The sequence below is a fragment of a genome, unplaced genomic scaffold (genome assembly GCF_019419815.1).
Source record: "Pyrus x bretschneideri cultivar Hongxiangsu unplaced genomic scaffold, Pyrus_bretschneideri_v1 Contig4, whole genome shotgun sequence".
Taxonomy (NCBI): Eukaryota; Viridiplantae; Streptophyta; class Magnoliopsida; order Rosales; family Rosaceae; genus Pyrus; species Pyrus x bretschneideri.
In genome coordinates, this window is record NW_025999723.1 from 8736081 (window position 1) to 8753281 (window position 17201).

Below are 17201 nucleotides of genomic sequence, written 5' to 3' on the forward strand. Positions count from 1 at the left end.
AATAGCATCTCGGAGACATTGCTCTGAGATATAAAAACCCGAATCTGAGGTCTCGTGTTCAATTCACCCTCCTTGAATATCGCTTGTATAAAAAGAATAACTTAAAACTGATACTTGGAGATACTCTGTTTCATAGAACGGTCGTTTCTGGGCAAAAATTAGTAAATGAAAGCGGAATTGCCCAGACTCGAAACCAAATTTGGGTCACAACCTCCCAGAGCATAACCCGAAATCATTCTCCGAGTTGAAACAACTGAAATCATTCACCGAACATAACCCGAAATAAACTAAACGATGAAACGGGCAGAGCTGTAGCCCCGTCCTCGCCCTCGGATAAACGGACGCTTTTGAGAATCAATACAAACGACTTACTATTATTAACGACCACGAAAATTTATATCGGCTTTCATTTCTTCCCAACCAACACTAAGCATTAAGTTGTTACACACTGCAAACGAAAATACAAAAAAAATGATACTACACATGAACAAATTATGAGAACAATACGAAAAATGGAACCCTTGTCGTCATTATACAGTTCGGCAAAAAAAATTTGACACAACATGGTGTGCCATGTTGGCCGGCAACTTCCACAAAATTCGCTCTTGTATCTGCTTTCGCTGCATCCGCCATTTTGAGAATGACCAACACTACGTAGATGCTACCACCTTTTCCACAGCACAGAACTCTTTAATCTTGAAAAGAGAGAATAAATCTGAAAAAGGCTAACGGTATAAAATCTGTGATGCACGATCTAGAGCATCGGCAGGAATCTCCCTTCCTGGAACCTGGACCTTTAGAAGATTTGCATACCTGTAAGAGAAATGTAACGTGTTATCCAGCAGCTATACAAGTTACTACGACCATGATATGTATAGGTAAGAGAGATTTGTCGACTAACTCTGTAGTCGTAAACAAGTGCTCGTGCTCTGTGATGAAAGCTAGCAAGGCCTGCAAACAAATAGGTGAAAAATATTGATCACCATGGGGAAACCAAAATATAGAGCAAAACAAAAAATGTAGTACCAATGACTTGCCTCGAATGGCATGTTTAGGAGTTCATAGTAAGTTCGGACATGATCTAGTCGTTGTTGTACACTTTCACTGTTAATTGATGGGATAGCGGCCAGGGCCTGCAGTGCCAACAATAATTATTAAATGCGGTAACGTTTGTAACTTCAAGATCGGAACCAGAAAGCCTTGTCACAGTAATATTTGGAGTGTTCGAATAAGGGCTTAACACAGAGTAAGATATATCAAATAGATATAGCATTTAAGAAATGAATTAAGCAATTCAGATATGGATTAGAAAATGACTTACCTGTTCCAGCGCAATTGTATTCCGACAAATCTGCTGAACGCCAAAAAGGTTGATTGATTTCATATCAGCCAAAGCCTGTTAAGATTGAATTATCTCGCATCAGCATTTAGCAGTGAACAGATGGAAAAGATTTTTGGTCTGACAGAATAGATAAAATGCACATTATAAAGAAGCCTTCTCTCATACGGTTCTTTGGATTTCAATCACTAAATGGATAAAATGGGTGATGGTGAATACATATATGAATTCCTGAGCCCTGATTTCAATGACGGTGCAACAAAAAGCAAAGAAGGTACTGTAAGGCAATGGAATATTTTCTCGGCACAATTCCTGCTTGCAATGGTGGATGAATCAAGGAGTTCAGAGAAGATAATAAAATACAGCAAAAATTGTTAAGAAAATGAAGCCTTTTTACATTTCCAATGCACGTATTCATGATGCTTTAGATGGGATGACTTAACAAGCACCAATTTAACAGCTGAATCACTTGAACCAGACGTTGGCATGAGATTCTGAAAAAGGGACTATAAATATATATGCATATATGAATGCAAATATCTGAAATTACAAACTGGAATGCTGGTAGATGGATAACATGAACAATCTAACATAAGAGTCAGAGACTTCATAAAAAAGTACAAACCTTGATGGATGCATTTGCAGCGATGCTACAAATCCCACCAAATATATAGCTTTGCTTTGTTCCTGCAATGAAAGGTGCCATTTCCTCATCCCTGCGTGTTATCTATGGGCAAAGAAACCCAAATATTATGTAAGAAGAGAACGTGGTACTCAGAATTTACTGATTCATAAAAAATTAATATTTTTTAATTAAAATAAATATCCTTTAAGAAAGAAGTGGTGTATTACAATTCTTGTTTAGTATCTCTCTCCACATCAAGAGAAAAAAAGTATAATTTATCCAATGTCTCCCATCTGCTTACGCTGGAGATGAATATACCGACCTGTGCAGTAAGTGAAATAATGAAGTCATCTGGTTCTTCTGCATCTTGGTCTTCCATGTATTCCCTATTTGTCATTTCCTGTTTAAACCACAATTTTCAGTCTGCCGATGCTATGTTTATTACAGGACAATTCTAACAGGTATCACTCTCAGGTGAGACAGTATTTGCAAACTAAACATCACATACCTGCATATGGAAAATCGTCTCCAATTGCATCTCAACACGTAAAACCTTGAGGCAGTCAATCGCCAATTTTCTATACTCATCTGCAAATGATGTCAGATCCCTAGAAGCATCACTAGTTGTTCGTTGATGATGGTTCTTACCACTCTCTTCTACTTGATTTGGAGATCTGAAGGTTGTCTGCCCAAGCCTATATAGTGAAAAAAAGTTGTGCTCGTTCATCTATCATGGATAAATGTGTAACAAATGTAGGAAGTCAAACTGAATAAAAGCATAAAAAAGATTCCATGTTTAAGGTTGAAACTGGACATGTACAAGTTAAAAACAAAGATCAGAAAAAATAAGGGGGTTGTAGAAACTTCTGAAAATAAATAATAAACTTCACACACAAGGGAGTGAAAAGAAAAACTCCTGAAACTGAATCTTTGCATCCATGAAAGCAACATAATTTTGTGGGCATGCATTGCATTTTCTTCGAGGAAAGGAGCATCAAACAGTTTCATTAGCATCACACGAAATGCATGATTGTTTTCATGAAAACTTGTTACATAAGAGAACTCGTTGCCACATTAGTCTCGGATAACACAACTCATTGCCATATGGAGGAAAGCATAGGGATTAAAATTAGGATCTTGCTGCTTTTTAAATAAATTAACAAGTTTCTTGTTGTCCACTATGTAATCACTTAAATACCGCACTGATGTAATAAAAGAAAATCCAAAACAAATTCTAGACTGCAACCGGATGAGAACTTGCCTTTCAATAGACTCTGCAACATACTCCAATGAATCACTAAGGGAAGCCAGCAAAATTATTTTGTTATCATCACGAATTAGATTATCCTGTGAGAGGCAGAGTTGAAAAAGAAAGTCAATCCATCCATAATCTAAAAATTCAATGAATTAATCAATTACTTCGTCAGCAAGGCCTCACTACTACAAGATCTGAAGAGAAGTTAGTCTAAAATATTTTACTGATAAAATATAAACAATAAATGATAACAATAAGAATTTTATCATTTAAGTAGAAAAAAACTTTTAACATCAGACTGGCAACTGAAATACCTGCTTAATAGGCCGCAAATTCAATAATAAGTCGCTTAATTGTAATTCAACCTCAAGACTTTCAGAATCCGAAGCATGGGTTTCGAAGTTTGACTGACCAAAGGAATTTGGTAAACATGTACTTGCTGGATCAAGATGCATCAACTGCTCAATATCATGTCTTCCAATAAGCATATAGCTCTGTTTCTCCAGAACTGCCTGAAGAATACCAAACATTGGATTAAACTATAAAATCAATTATCATGGCACGTGCCACCTACATTTCAGGGTACTGATTAGAATTCAAGAACCTACAAATGAAAAATTGTGAAAATCACTGTCACATTGTTGACATTTATATTTGTTGACAGTTGGCATCTCAAGTCTTACAATATAGCAACTATTGCAGTAATTAAATCTATGTTTTAATGTATGGTTGCCATCAATCCTATAACTCTATGGCCATTGCATATTGTAAAAATAATGTCAATATAGTGCTTGTCCGCTAAACTGTACTTCTCTTTCTGAAAGGAAAGGAGAAGACACTTTGCTATAGAAGCTTGAAACAACCAAATCCAGAAGAAAAATAAATACTCAAAACATTAACATAAAGCAAAACAAGTAGACTCAGAATATATCATATCTACAAATAATACTGCTGCGCTAAGGTAATAGGAGAGTGAGAAGGGAAACATCCTTGCCTCCATGTATGCCGTCCGGCATCGTTCATAGGTTCGCTCAAGGAAAGTTTGCACATACTTCACAAGGTCAACGGCAAATTTAGGCATAGCTTGTGCCCAACCAAGCACCTAGAGTAAATAATTTCAAACAAGATTATTTGTCCATATATTTAAAATAACTTGAGCACAATGTTAAAAAAAGAATCATCCGCAGTGGAGCAGAGAGACACTACTGCAATACTATAAATGAAATTCTCTTAAGGAAAAGTTCAAACTTGCCTCTTTTGCTAAAAAATCTATTGCCAACAGTCCCTGTAAGACAGGTCGACCCTTCTCAATTGAAGGCGTATAAGATGCAGCAGCATGTGCTCTGGGCCGGAATGCAGCTGGACCTATAAGAATTCAAAGGCTTCCCAAAATCAGATTTTTTTAGTGCAAATGATGTGACTGTTCTGTTATGTATGAGAAAACTTTTGTTCAATGCTCCAGATGAGTGAGGCAGTAATAGTGGAATTCCTTATTGTTTACAGAAATGGTGTCCGAGGCAAGCATGTACCTATGAATATGTTTTAATTTTTAAACGTCCATTTTGTTAGGGTTGCATTGAAAGTTCCCAAGAAAATGAAAGTCTTCCGCTTTTCATGGTCATTCCATACTGAAAGGTCAATGCCATAGAAACTCTATATAAAATATAATCTGCATGTCTACAGGATTCAAACAGTAATTATACAAAGTGCACGAGCCTCCAACCTCTTACTTGGGTAAGATTACTTAAAGATATATAGCTTACACCTAAGTATCATTAAATATAAATATCTACATTTTTTTCAAAAGGAAATTTTATTAGGTTTTAGGGCACATATGAGTGAAATCATTTAATTGACCTAGTTTCATGCCATGCAAGAAAATAAAAAGAATAAACAAGATCACTGTAGAATAATTAGTTATAGAACTTGCTTGATATAGCTTGCTGTACGCCTTTTCTGTAGTCCACAAACATCGTGGGAAGAAAATGGTCCTTCACAAAGTTCTCCACAAAAACCATCAATCCATCATTACTGCAGATTCAGAAGTTAATATTACAATTTTTTCCAAAAAAGTAAATGGAAACAAAGAAGAGGAAATGTAATAACCAAATTCATGATAACAATAACAAAAAATATGAAGATAACAAAGAAGATGAACCGAACTCATCTGTGGATCAATAAGCAAACAGATCACAGGACCAGTAGTTCACTAACCATAAGCATAACCAACTTCAAACAGCAAGAGTCCCAATTTTGAAGGATTACTATATTTGAACCTATATGTGTGGGGTTAGTGAGACTACAACTTATGCCTGAGACATTCAAAACTTCAAACCCATATTCCTCCTTGTAGCCCCTACAATAGCTAAGTCCATATCATTGTGACTAAGCAGGAAAAGATTTCGCCACCCATTCCCTCGTGTGTTTGACCATATTTGATGGTTGTCATACTTCTGCCTATCCAAAGTAAAATACCGAAACTCATGCATCAATATGGACATATGAAAGGTGACTGCAAAAAGTGATAAATTTTTTCCTTTTTTTGATAGAGACAACATATATACAAATGACTATTCAGAACTATAAGCTATCAATATCTAGTTGGCAATGGCACAACTGAATTGGATCCCTTCTGGTGGACGGATGAGCAATGCATACATGACAGTTACTGGACAGATTATGTTCATTATTTTTCAAAATATATTAATAAAAACAATAATATCTAAAATAACTAAAATAAAAAAAAATATGTAAAACAATAAAATTTAAAAAATAAATGTAAAACAATAAAAAAGAGCCAATTGCCACACACATAGGCATGTGGCTACGCTTGTGGCAAGAGGCTAGTATTTATATAACTCATCAACAAGACTAATTACAGAAATAGGATCAGAAGTTCAGATTAAAGTTCAAAAGTATTTTCTTCTATCAGCATATTTCCTTCCCATGCCAAGTAATATTTGATTAAGCAACAAAATGGAAATAAAGTGAAAGAAACTAACAAATAGCATGCCCCATTGCTGTTAAACATAAAGTGATATGCACAATTACAAAGAAAAGAGTAATATGATTGTGAGGCTTACCCTAACTGGGAATACTTTTTAGGAAGCATTGATGCAACCTTATCTGTAAACTGAAGAGCACATAAAGTAAGAAAAGGTCAAAAGACGAACCACTGTGTACAGATCATAAAGCTCATGTTTAAAGACATGATTAAGAACAATCGTAAAACCTGAATAACAGGCCGGTATACAGATGCTGCAAGATATATGCCTTGCTCAGGCAAGATAGCTGCAGACCCATAACCTTCTTGTGAAACGTTTGGACCTTTCCTACTCCAGCCTTGACGAATGAGATCAGCCCCTGGAGAATGGAAGATGCAGACCACCGTAACATGTTACTAACTAATAGAAATGCCAGATGCAACACGTTGAAAGCTGAAGAAACTTTGAATCTAGAAGAATTTAGAAATATAACTTATGAAACCAACAGCCTATTGAGAAAGTTTTTAAACTAGAAAAGCACCCTTAAGAAGTATGTAATTTATTCAGTAGATAGAACAAAACACTCCAACTTGAAGATTGGTTGTGACATCAAACGCCATAAAGAAATGGTTTTGAAAAACCGACAACTTACATACAATGGAGCATTTCAATTATACAAGAAAAGTGATAGTGATCTAAGGTCTCTCTATGAAATTCTTGAGGTGATGAATGTTGTATTTTCCCAGCCCATTTGAGTTGTCCTAAGTCTATTAGGAATTATAGTCTTAAGAGGATTAAATTGTTTTCCCAAATGGAGTGGTTTCCCCAAATGGAGTTGGTTTCTCAACTGGAGAAGGATTCATAACTATATGCCAATAAGGATTAGTATACCTTATTGAAGACAATTTCTATTATATCTATATAAAGGGGCTATTGCACTAGTTTTGAATGTGGAAAAAACAATAAGATGTATACCACTCAAGGAGTTAGAGTGAAAGAATATTGTAACGGCAAAGTGCGTCCGAGAGGAGAGAAAAGAGAGAAGTGTGTATTTCTTGCTCTTGTTCTTTCAGATTTTTCATCAAGTTTTATTTCTAGAGGCTTGACAAGATTATTCATTGTACTCATTATTGATACAGTGAAAGTTTGTTGTTGCTGCCCTGTGGACGTAGGCAAATAGCCGAACCACGTAAACTCTTGGTGCAATTTATCTTTGATTATTTGTTTTCAGTTTCCTGAGTTTGTCTTGTTTTTTCCATTCTTAAAACGTGATATTCACAACAATGATAAATCAGATGATTCAGAGTTGGAAAAATCCTCCCTTGTATTCCATGGTCATGGTAATCTCCAGAAATATGAGAAACATAAACACAATAAATGATTAAAGCAATAATTCTATTGGGGCCTGGACATACAGGTCTTATGACACAACCAGGAATTCAATGCACTAATTTATTGAGTAACCTTGAACACACATCAGACAAGCTCAATAAGACTATATCAGTACCTCTGAAGTAACACATATCAAACAAAATGTATCATGTCTATCATGAAAAACAAAGGGCTCTATGAGAACCTCAGAAGTAAAAATCTTCTGTCATCAGCATTTTATGTTTCTCATATGCATAACAACTAACAAGTAGCTCATCAACTAAGTACACAGAAAGAACTCATTTCTAAAGGAATTTATAAAGCTATCAAAGCTACATGAACTTGATTATGAAAATCATGTGAGGGGCTGAGGGTCCACACCCAAGTATATCAGGGTTTGTATTTCTCCAAAGGTCTTCAATGCATCAGCAGTTCCTACTGACATACCCTTACCAGTTAACAGTGTCATGTCTTATTGACACAGGTACAAGCAACAAGGTGAAGTAAAGGGTCCATGAACCCTTGCAATAATCATAACATTCACATTTACTAAATAAGGCTGCCATAGTTTGACGCTATCCATCAGATAAGGCTGAGATTCTAACCAGGATAGACAGAGTATATTTAATTATTACTGCATGGTGTTATTCGACTTATCAATACTCTAGATGGTATTAAATACTGCAGGAGAATAATCAAGCATACCTTGGTTGGGCATAGAAATAGTAGCATCTGTGAAGCGAAAAGCAAAGGTCAGACCCTCTTCTGCACCATCCCTGTAACCCATCATCATGAAAAAAGGCATAAGTACATAGTAACTCCTCGCAAAAGGAGATATATCCCAAAGAGTAAGAAGAGGGACCTAATGTCACAAGTGACATCATATCTATACAACGATACATGAACCTTTGGCGTTTATGGTGGATTAAAATTTTCCAACCAGTCACAAATGTTTCATTTAACCATGTGTTTCATTCTGCATACCCAAGGATTGGCTTTAAAATGAAGAGCACCCACAGATTAAAGTAGTCGAGAAAACATCTCAAGCATTTTTGAACCACTGCCCACTGGTGGTGCTTTCATTAGTTTTTTAACTAGAAAACCACCAGACTATCAAGCAATATATAGTTAGATGGAATATGAAACCAATTTCCTTGCCTCTTGTCTTTGGAAGGGACCTTGTTTGCAAGTCTAGCTGTTTGTACAGCAGCATCAGCAGATGCGGCTTCAGGAGTTGCCCGCAGAATCTCACAAATAAGTTGTTGGCATTCACTCTTTAACACATGAAAAGAAAAAGGGAAAAATAAAGAAAGTTTTAGAACTGCCATGCATGTCACTGCACAGAATTTCCTATAAGGGATGCACCATGTGGAATTTTTTAACCATTAAAAACTTGAAACAGATAGCTTACCTGTAATACTGTCAAGGAAAAACCAATGCTATAGCCTCCAGTAACTTGAGATGCTTCTAAATCAGTATTCCGATTTACATCTGTTGGCATTGATTTTGGCGTGTTCATGTCAACAGAGGACTTTGATTCCAAAAGCTCCCCAACAACAACATGGTTCTCTAAAGAATTATATTAGGAGACTTTAGTTTCATTGTTAAATACATATATGTATATGCACATTACTAAAAACCTAAAATAGAATAAAGAACACATTAAAAACTGAAAAAATATCGCACCAAATATCCGAACAACAGCATCCAAAACTGAATCAAGAAGTTCTTTTGCTGCGGCTTGTGCTTTCCCTGCAGGAGCCATCACAGGTGAGACAGGGCTTACTGCCAATAGAGTTCCAGACAGTGATATCCCATTCTGACGTTTCTGTTTTGGCAACTGATAACTTTGTAACTGTCCCTTCATAAAATGTAGGCCAGTTGTAGCAGTTCGTGAAGCTTGCCCAATCCCAGACCTTGAGGAATTAAGAAGCTCGGCATGAGCTTTAATCTTGGATGTGATGATCTCATGAATTGTAGGTCGCAATCTTTGGCTGTTATGGGTAAGAACAAAATATCAAATAAGTTGATAAGTATTCTTGAAATACAACAGACAACCAACCAAAAGAGGTAAAAGTAAAACCAGATAACAAACCATATTATAGCACCAGCAGCTGCAACTTTTCTTAGCATGCAAAGGCACTCAACCATGGTCTGCAAATATTTGATATGAAGTGGAGCATCACTTTTCTTTATTGCTTCCTACATCCAAATAAAAACCCCAGAACTTTCAGCACAAAAGAAATTCATTCAAAAGGCAACATGAGATGTGAACAATCACAGTTGTCATACAAGAAATTCATCCGGAGTGGAATACTGAAGCCATGTTGGCATATCATGAGGAACAATTTTGACATCACCATTGATCCTCACTGAAGTATGCCCATCTGAGGTAGCTTCATCATGCAGTTCCAAAGTGCCCTCCTCATCAACGCCATCAAAAGATGAACTGAAACATTCAGAATTTAGATGTAGAATTACCAAAGGAAAACCACAATATAATAATATTAAGAATTCAATCTTCCAACTATAAACGTAATTCATCCATACAAGATTATGACCTTCAATCGAAAAGATGTAAAAAGAATATTGCAAAAAGGCTATGTAGAAAATCATGGAGGCCTATCCATGAGTAGCCACACATTACTATAAAAACACTAGTGACATTTTTTAACTTCTTTCCAAAGACTACTTTCAATGGGTACTCAACAGCCAATAAAATATAGGCTTTTTAGCCAAAATGGTCCATGAGATTTGCATAACTCCTCACTTTGGTCCTTGAGATTTGAAATTGATAGAATTGATCCTTGAGCTTGTCAACTATCAATCATTTTGGTCCTCTGAAATATCTCTATTAAATAAGGATAAAATGACAAAAATACCCTCAAATTTTGTCAAATCATTTTGATCCTTACTTAACATAATTTTTCATCAAAGGACCAAAATGATTGATGGTGGACAATCTCAAGGACCACTTCTATTGATTTCAAATCTCAGGGACCAAAGTGAGGAGTTATGCAAATCTCAGGGATCACTTTGGCTAAAAAGCCTAAAATATATTCTCTCCAACATATTGAACTCATGGGGAACCTTCCTCTTATTTGAAGATGGATACTATTATATCCTAACCAATATACAAACCTCCAGGAGGGTCTTGAAGAAATTAACCACATAAAATAATGCAGCAGCAGATAAAATGTCCAATAAGAATTTGAGGCATTGTGAACTTACTTTGATTCTAGAAGAGAGTATAAACAAAAAAATCCACAACTTGCAAGTGATATAATTTTCAAATGAAAATAATGCGATAATAATGCAGGTTGAAGGAAAAACCCAGCATGCAATAATAATGCGATAATAATCTTACCTGCCATCAACAGAACCTGTCCTATACGATCCATCTCCTTGATTACCGAACTGATTGTCACCTTTTAACAGCCTGGTTCTTCGAGACAGGGATTGTGAATTACTCAGTGAAAATACAGTAGCTGTGGTGGTTGGTACCTCATCATCCATTTCTTGCAAACTTAAAGCAGCTGAGCTGCAGAAAGAATCAGCACAAGGACAATATATATGAGAAATAGCTTTTGAGAGTATTGCACAGGATAAAAAGAAAAATACAAAGCTAGAAATTGATCAATCATCAATTTCCCCAAAAGACGAAGACGAGTGCTCCCAGAGAAGTAGAGTTCTATAAAATCATCACAATTTCATATAATTATAGTTTGTCACAGCAGCAGGAACAAAAAAGTGTGCAGCTAACATGAAATAGAAAGCAGTAGATGGAAAACAAATCCTCTAATGCCTAAATCCCAGAACATCCCAGCCACCCCATAAGTATGCAAATCAACTGAAAGCAATAAAGTAAAATTTTCTTCATTTTTTCCTCTAGAAGGTCCTACTTTTAAAGTGATGCTAAGTATATGAAGGTACCAAAAGGAAAAAAACGTCAAAACACAAGTAAATACCTATATTCACCCTTGTTGTAAAGATGAGCATGTAAATCCTCTAGCACTTTATAAAACAGAACTCCTCGCAACTTTGTCAACTCAGAGCGAACATCTTGAAGGGCACCGACCTGAGCCAATCAATTATAACTACCAAATCATAAATTCACTAAAGGTTTCCTCAAAAGCTATATTGCATCCAGAAGAAGAAAATGAGAGTGTGAATTTCTATTAAAGGCCTTTTTCTGATATTTTCAAGAACCGTTAGTGTCAGATGCACCACCTTTAAGGACGCATCAACCAGATAATAATTCAATATCTAATATCATTAAAATAGTTCCCCCACACCTTGTGGTGCAGAGAAGCTAACAATTTAAAAATATAAAAAAGAAAAATGGTGAAACGCTATGATATATTGGATGAAGAAAAAGATTGAACCTTGAAGTTGACACCATTATTACTGAACCAACCGGCAATAATGAAACTTGAGAATAAAATGGGACAAACTGTTTTAGGATCTAGTATAGTTAGATAAAACTAAAGCTTCAACCAAGCCACCATAAAAGAGTAGGAAAAACATTTACGTACAAATTTCAATTTAAAAACAAATAAAGTAGTTGACAAATGTACTGTTTGAAGATAACATTTTATTCTTTTAATATAAAACACCCTACCGTTTGAAGCCCCTCTCTTTCAAGCATCAACATTGATTGAACATGAAATTGAACAGCAGCATAATACTGCTTTTCAGCAATCAGCTTCTCTATCCGAGCTGGAACCTGAGCCACATTTTGACCAGATAATAGATGAAATGAAACATTTAGGCATGAAGCTGATTCAGTTGGAATATTTTTATCACCCGTAGTTCAATGAAAAAGTATGGATACCAGACAATACAGATGTATCAAAGCATAAAACATATGTGTTAAATCTAAAGCTACATTGCTAAGTAATGAGTTGTAAGCTGTGAGCGTGTGCGTGTACTAAAAAACATTTAACTTTTATTAGATTAAATGGAGTAAGGTTCTATTCTATTAGTATAGGGTTTGCATGATATCTGAGAGCCCTCACAACCCAGGCACAACGATGCAGTTATCAGGGGCGCTCTCTACCACTGAGCTAATAGCCCGCCGTGCGGGCCCCCGGCTATCTCGTGAGCTGTAAAGGCCAGGGTTTAAATAAATTATTTCAAAATTCAAATAAAAATATACGTGAACACATGCTCATCAATTTCTTTATGTACATATGCATGCTCATGGATTTGAATATGAATGAGCAAACTAATACAACTGCAACTCAAGTACAATGGATTGAGCAGAACGCAGTTGACACACCCTCCCAAATGCTAACTTCACGGTCAAGAGTTCAAATACTATTGACTGAATGAAATAATCCCAATACTCCTGAGCCTGGTATTGTCTAAAGATATAAAAATTAATAAATTAAAACAAAAAAAAAAAAAAAAAAAAAAAGATAAGACGAACCTTAGATATGCCCTCAATTTGATCTAAGAGGGAGATTATGTGACGCAAAGTAACTGACCGGTACCATAACTGATGCAGCTGTTTACTACGGGCACTGAGACGCTTCTTTGCTTCAGCCAAATCAACCTTCAGGACACCAACACTTTGAGTAGATTCGCTGAACAACCGCAAGATCTGGAAAGAATTGAGTAGAGTGAGATAGTAGTATGCAAGAGTCAACTCTTGTTTTTGACAACCGTCCACTTCCCCCAAAATCAGAAACAAAAAAACCATTAAAACACTAGCATTTTCAAAGCAAAACATTTTGATAAATATTTTTTTTTGTCAGAAAACAGATGAATTATTGGAGCACCCACAAGATTCAGTTTCTTATATCACCATGGATGCTAAAAATATATAAAATTGAAAAAGATTAAAGAAAAAAATGGACAAATAGATTAAATATTCTTATCCAGAAAGATATACAAGACCTGAGAATAATTTTGAATTGCTTTATTGAAGCCACTGTGATAATTATGCACAACTTCATCCACAACCTCCTCAACAACATCACTTTGCTCCTTCAGAAACTGGACTTCACCTTCACGATCTTTGGACGTCAAAATACGAACAACATGAGGTAATGAATCAAAACGAGCAGCAGCCCAGCTCTCATCTATCTTTGCAATCTCTTCCCTCAGATACTGAAATTACCATGATGACAGAAGAAAAATTGAGAAGGTAACATCAAGAAGCACTATGCATAACAAAGCATGCATGCTAAAGTTTAAACACTGTATTAAATTATTGTTTTCATATGCTGGTCCATGCTTCTAGATATTACAGTGAATTCTCTGTATGTAAAAGACTTTTACCTCATAAGCTTATTGTTATTGTTTCAATATTGTAACATTATCAGAAGTGTGTTAGGATTTGGTTCGTCATTTGTTAAGAGTCCTATTTTGTTTAGGATTGTATTAGGAAAGTTAAAGGTGCACAGATTCTTGTCCTACCATGATTAGGAAAGAATTAAGTTTTCTTGTACAATTAGATTAGGAATTCTAAAAGCAGAAACAGAATAGGAATGCAAGTGTGCTTTCCCAAATAGATTGGGAGACTTAATAAGTAAATAGGTGGGTCAGACGCACCCAATAAATACAAGAGAGAACAGAGAGACAACCAAGAGAAAGAGAGGGATTAGTTCTATGGTTTACAAAAGCACTGTTTACTCTATTATTAATTCAAAGAAGCCATGATTTCTCAACCCAGAGAAATCACAACTGAATGTAGGCAAAGGTTCTACGGAGCCAGTATAAAACTTGTGTGTTTCTAGTTATTCTCTATTTGCTAAGTTTAGGGCTCGTTTGGAAGTGCTTTTAAAATGGCTGAAAGCACTTTTGGTGAAAATAATTTTGGAACCAATCCTTGGTAAAATTACAATTGAATCCTAAAAAAGCACTTTATTTCTTCATATCCAAGAATCAAATAACTGTTTCTTCTTGCAGAAAGCATTTTAAGTGCTTTTGGAACACAAAAACATTTTCTCTAAAAGCGCTTTCAATCAATTTAAAAGCAGTTCCAAACAGGCCCTCAGTCTATTGCCAGATGCATTAAAGAGCAAAATCCAGAGGGAGTCGAAATTCTACCAGAGTGCCAGGCATGAACATATAAAAACCTACAGCTCTTTTTCTGATAAGTATAGTTATTACAACGTGGAATCCATAAACTTTTTCCTCAGATTATTTTTCAATTTAGAATCACTAATAAACTGTTCCTTCCAGTTTTACTGAAGAAAACTAAGGATTTTCACCTTTTATAGTGTGTACGACATTTTTTTTATTACCTAATTTTATTTAAGGCATGCCAAAGGGGTGAAACTGGGTGTGCAGGAAGCATACACAAAAGACCAATTTGTCACAACAAAAAAAAAAAGCAAACAAATAAGATGAAGTGAAACAGGGTGTTTTCCAGATAAACTGCATCCTCAGAAAACAAGTAGTGTTGGGATCAAGTCAAACTTGCAAATTATAGTAAACCCCATTTTTGTAATTGACAAGTAGCATTATGGCAGGTATAAATTTAAGCCTACAGCAAACAGTAAACATCTATGAATTGATGACACAACACGTTTTCGTCAATCAAATTTTTAGCAAGAATCTTTTCCTTATTGAAGTCAAATCAGATATGTTCATCAGAACTCTGAAATGAGAAATATGCACCAACAGCAAAAAAATAAAGCACTAAGTTTCTAGCAGCTAAAGCATGCAACTTTTATTTACAATCGAATAAAGAACATGTCTTGTGAATTCTGAAGACATTTCAAGAATAATGAAAATAGAACCAACTCTATACAGTCAAAAGTTAATATTATGCAGAACCCTTTTACGAATTGCAATTCCTACCAAGACACCTGCACCGCCAAACGCCCTTGCCAGAGAAATGGAATGTGAGCTCCATATCCATTGCAAACAACCAAATATATAGTCATTAACAGGTGTAGTAAGATAAGTGACTTGAACTTACTGCCTTGTCTCGAGACACGGGCAATCCATCAAAAAGTCCCATAGTGAGCTTTTACCTCGGCGGAGCTGTACAACTCAACTCATTCCAGCTTATCCCCAACTGGAAATAAAGGGATGGTTTTTTTCAATTAATAAGGACGGAATGAGAAATTCATATAAGCCATCTTCAATAATACTTTGTTAAACTAAAATATTTAGCTTTTCTTTTTCAACTAAACAACCAATAAAGTAAATTCCAATTCAAATTAACTTCTTTCCTAATCTTTCGACAAAATTCGAGCAACCGAATATGGCATTATAAAAATTCCAATTCCAAAATCCATATGCAATATCTCCTAGACATCGAAGTGGAATATCTTCAACTGAGCTCGAGACAACTACTATGCATGTTCGAGTTGAATATTAAACTACCCAAAAACTAAAAACGCAACATAAGCAGCAACACTTCAAACTTTCCATTCATTTTTTATGTTCCCCACAACTTTCTCAGCAACCATACAGAAAGTAAAGATTGGAAACAAATATTACCTCTAGATCCAGTACGAAGAACACCGAAGCCAAAGAAATTACGGGCAAAAGGAAGACCTAAGCTTCCAACAAACCAATAACAGATTCAATTATATAATCATTGAAAAAATGAACAGTGAAATTCATTGAAAAAATCAAATGATCACCTATTATTGAGGCGGCAATGTTCGTAATCGAATCTTGAACGGAAAACGGCGTCGTCCTGTAGATGCAGAACTGTGTTCGGACGGAAGTCAATTGAATGGGAGATTAGTGGAGAAGTGAAGAGTGCTTTGGAGCTGGGATTTGGGGTAGGGTAGGGTCTGGAGCTAGATATGGATCGGGTCGTCGGAGTCGGAGGCGTATTGGAGGTCGGAGCTCGTGGCAGCGGATTGGAATGCGACGGTGGTGCGCAGAGGCCAACTGGATCGATGGTTTGCCGGAAACGAAGAGGTTGACGAAGAAAAGTACGAAAGAACGACACGCCTGCAGCTTTCAACCGACTTTCTTATTTATTATTATTATTTTATTAGGTAAATATGGAATATTTGGATATTGACGGGTCGGATCGTACTTAGAATGAATGGTAAATTTTGGTTATGGAGAAAATAATGAAATAGCAATTTTATTTTAGGTAATTTAGCCAAAAATTAATAAAATTTTTACAATTTAATCAGTTTTGATGAGTTAAATAACCAATGGTCATGTATTTTTAGTTGATGACTATTACTCCAATTAAGTTAAAATTGATAATCATTACTACAATTACCTCTTAATATAATCTAAACATGAAACAATTAATCAAAACTACATATTAATAAGAGTTAATCTCAGTTTATTACCCTCAAGTTTTTTGGTTTTCAACATTTGGTATATCAAGTTTTTTTATCCCAGAGTGGTACCTAAAGTCAAAATTTCAGCACAGTTTTGTAATTTCGTTAAGGTTGCGGTTAAGTCAGCTATTAAATAATGACGTGACGCCTAAGTAGATAATGATTTGGCACCACGTGTCAATATGTGTCACATCCCGCCCCGAGTCCCCACCACATCCTTGGCTCGACTCCACCATAGCACGATATTGTCCGCTTTGGGCCCCAACCACGCCCTCATGGTTTTGTTTTTGGGAACTCACACGATAACTTCTCAGTGGGTCACCCATCTTAGGATTGCTCTTGAGCGAACTCGCTT

The 17201-nt window shown here is 35.8% G+C and overlaps 1 protein-coding gene across 1 annotated transcript; it reads right to left on the reverse strand.

The window, feature by feature from the left end:
* Positions 1-354: 354 nt before the first annotated feature.
* On the reverse strand, positions 355-16473 carry LOC125468966 (exocyst complex component SEC8-like). The gene is made up of 28 exons (XM_048565808.1): positions 16181-16473; positions 16035-16091; positions 15508-15606; positions 13476-13688; positions 13006-13179; positions 12196-12300; positions 11543-11652; positions 10942-11115; positions 9867-10023; positions 9670-9776; positions 9261-9568; positions 8986-9143; positions 8733-8848; positions 8280-8350; positions 6452-6582; positions 6303-6352; positions 5150-5250; positions 4472-4584; positions 4214-4321; positions 3534-3731; positions 3226-3311; positions 2473-2659; positions 2287-2364; positions 1965-2066; positions 1322-1396; positions 1038-1133; positions 902-951; positions 355-813 (listed from the first exon to the last, which is right to left on the reverse strand). Exons 3-28 carry the CDS (start codon positions 15547-15549, stop codon positions 726-728), a joined length of 3198 nt encoding a protein of 1065 aa, XP_048421765.1. The 5' UTR covers positions 15550-15606; positions 16035-16091; positions 16181-16473; the 3' UTR covers positions 355-725.
* Positions 16474-17201: the final 728 nt, after the last annotated feature.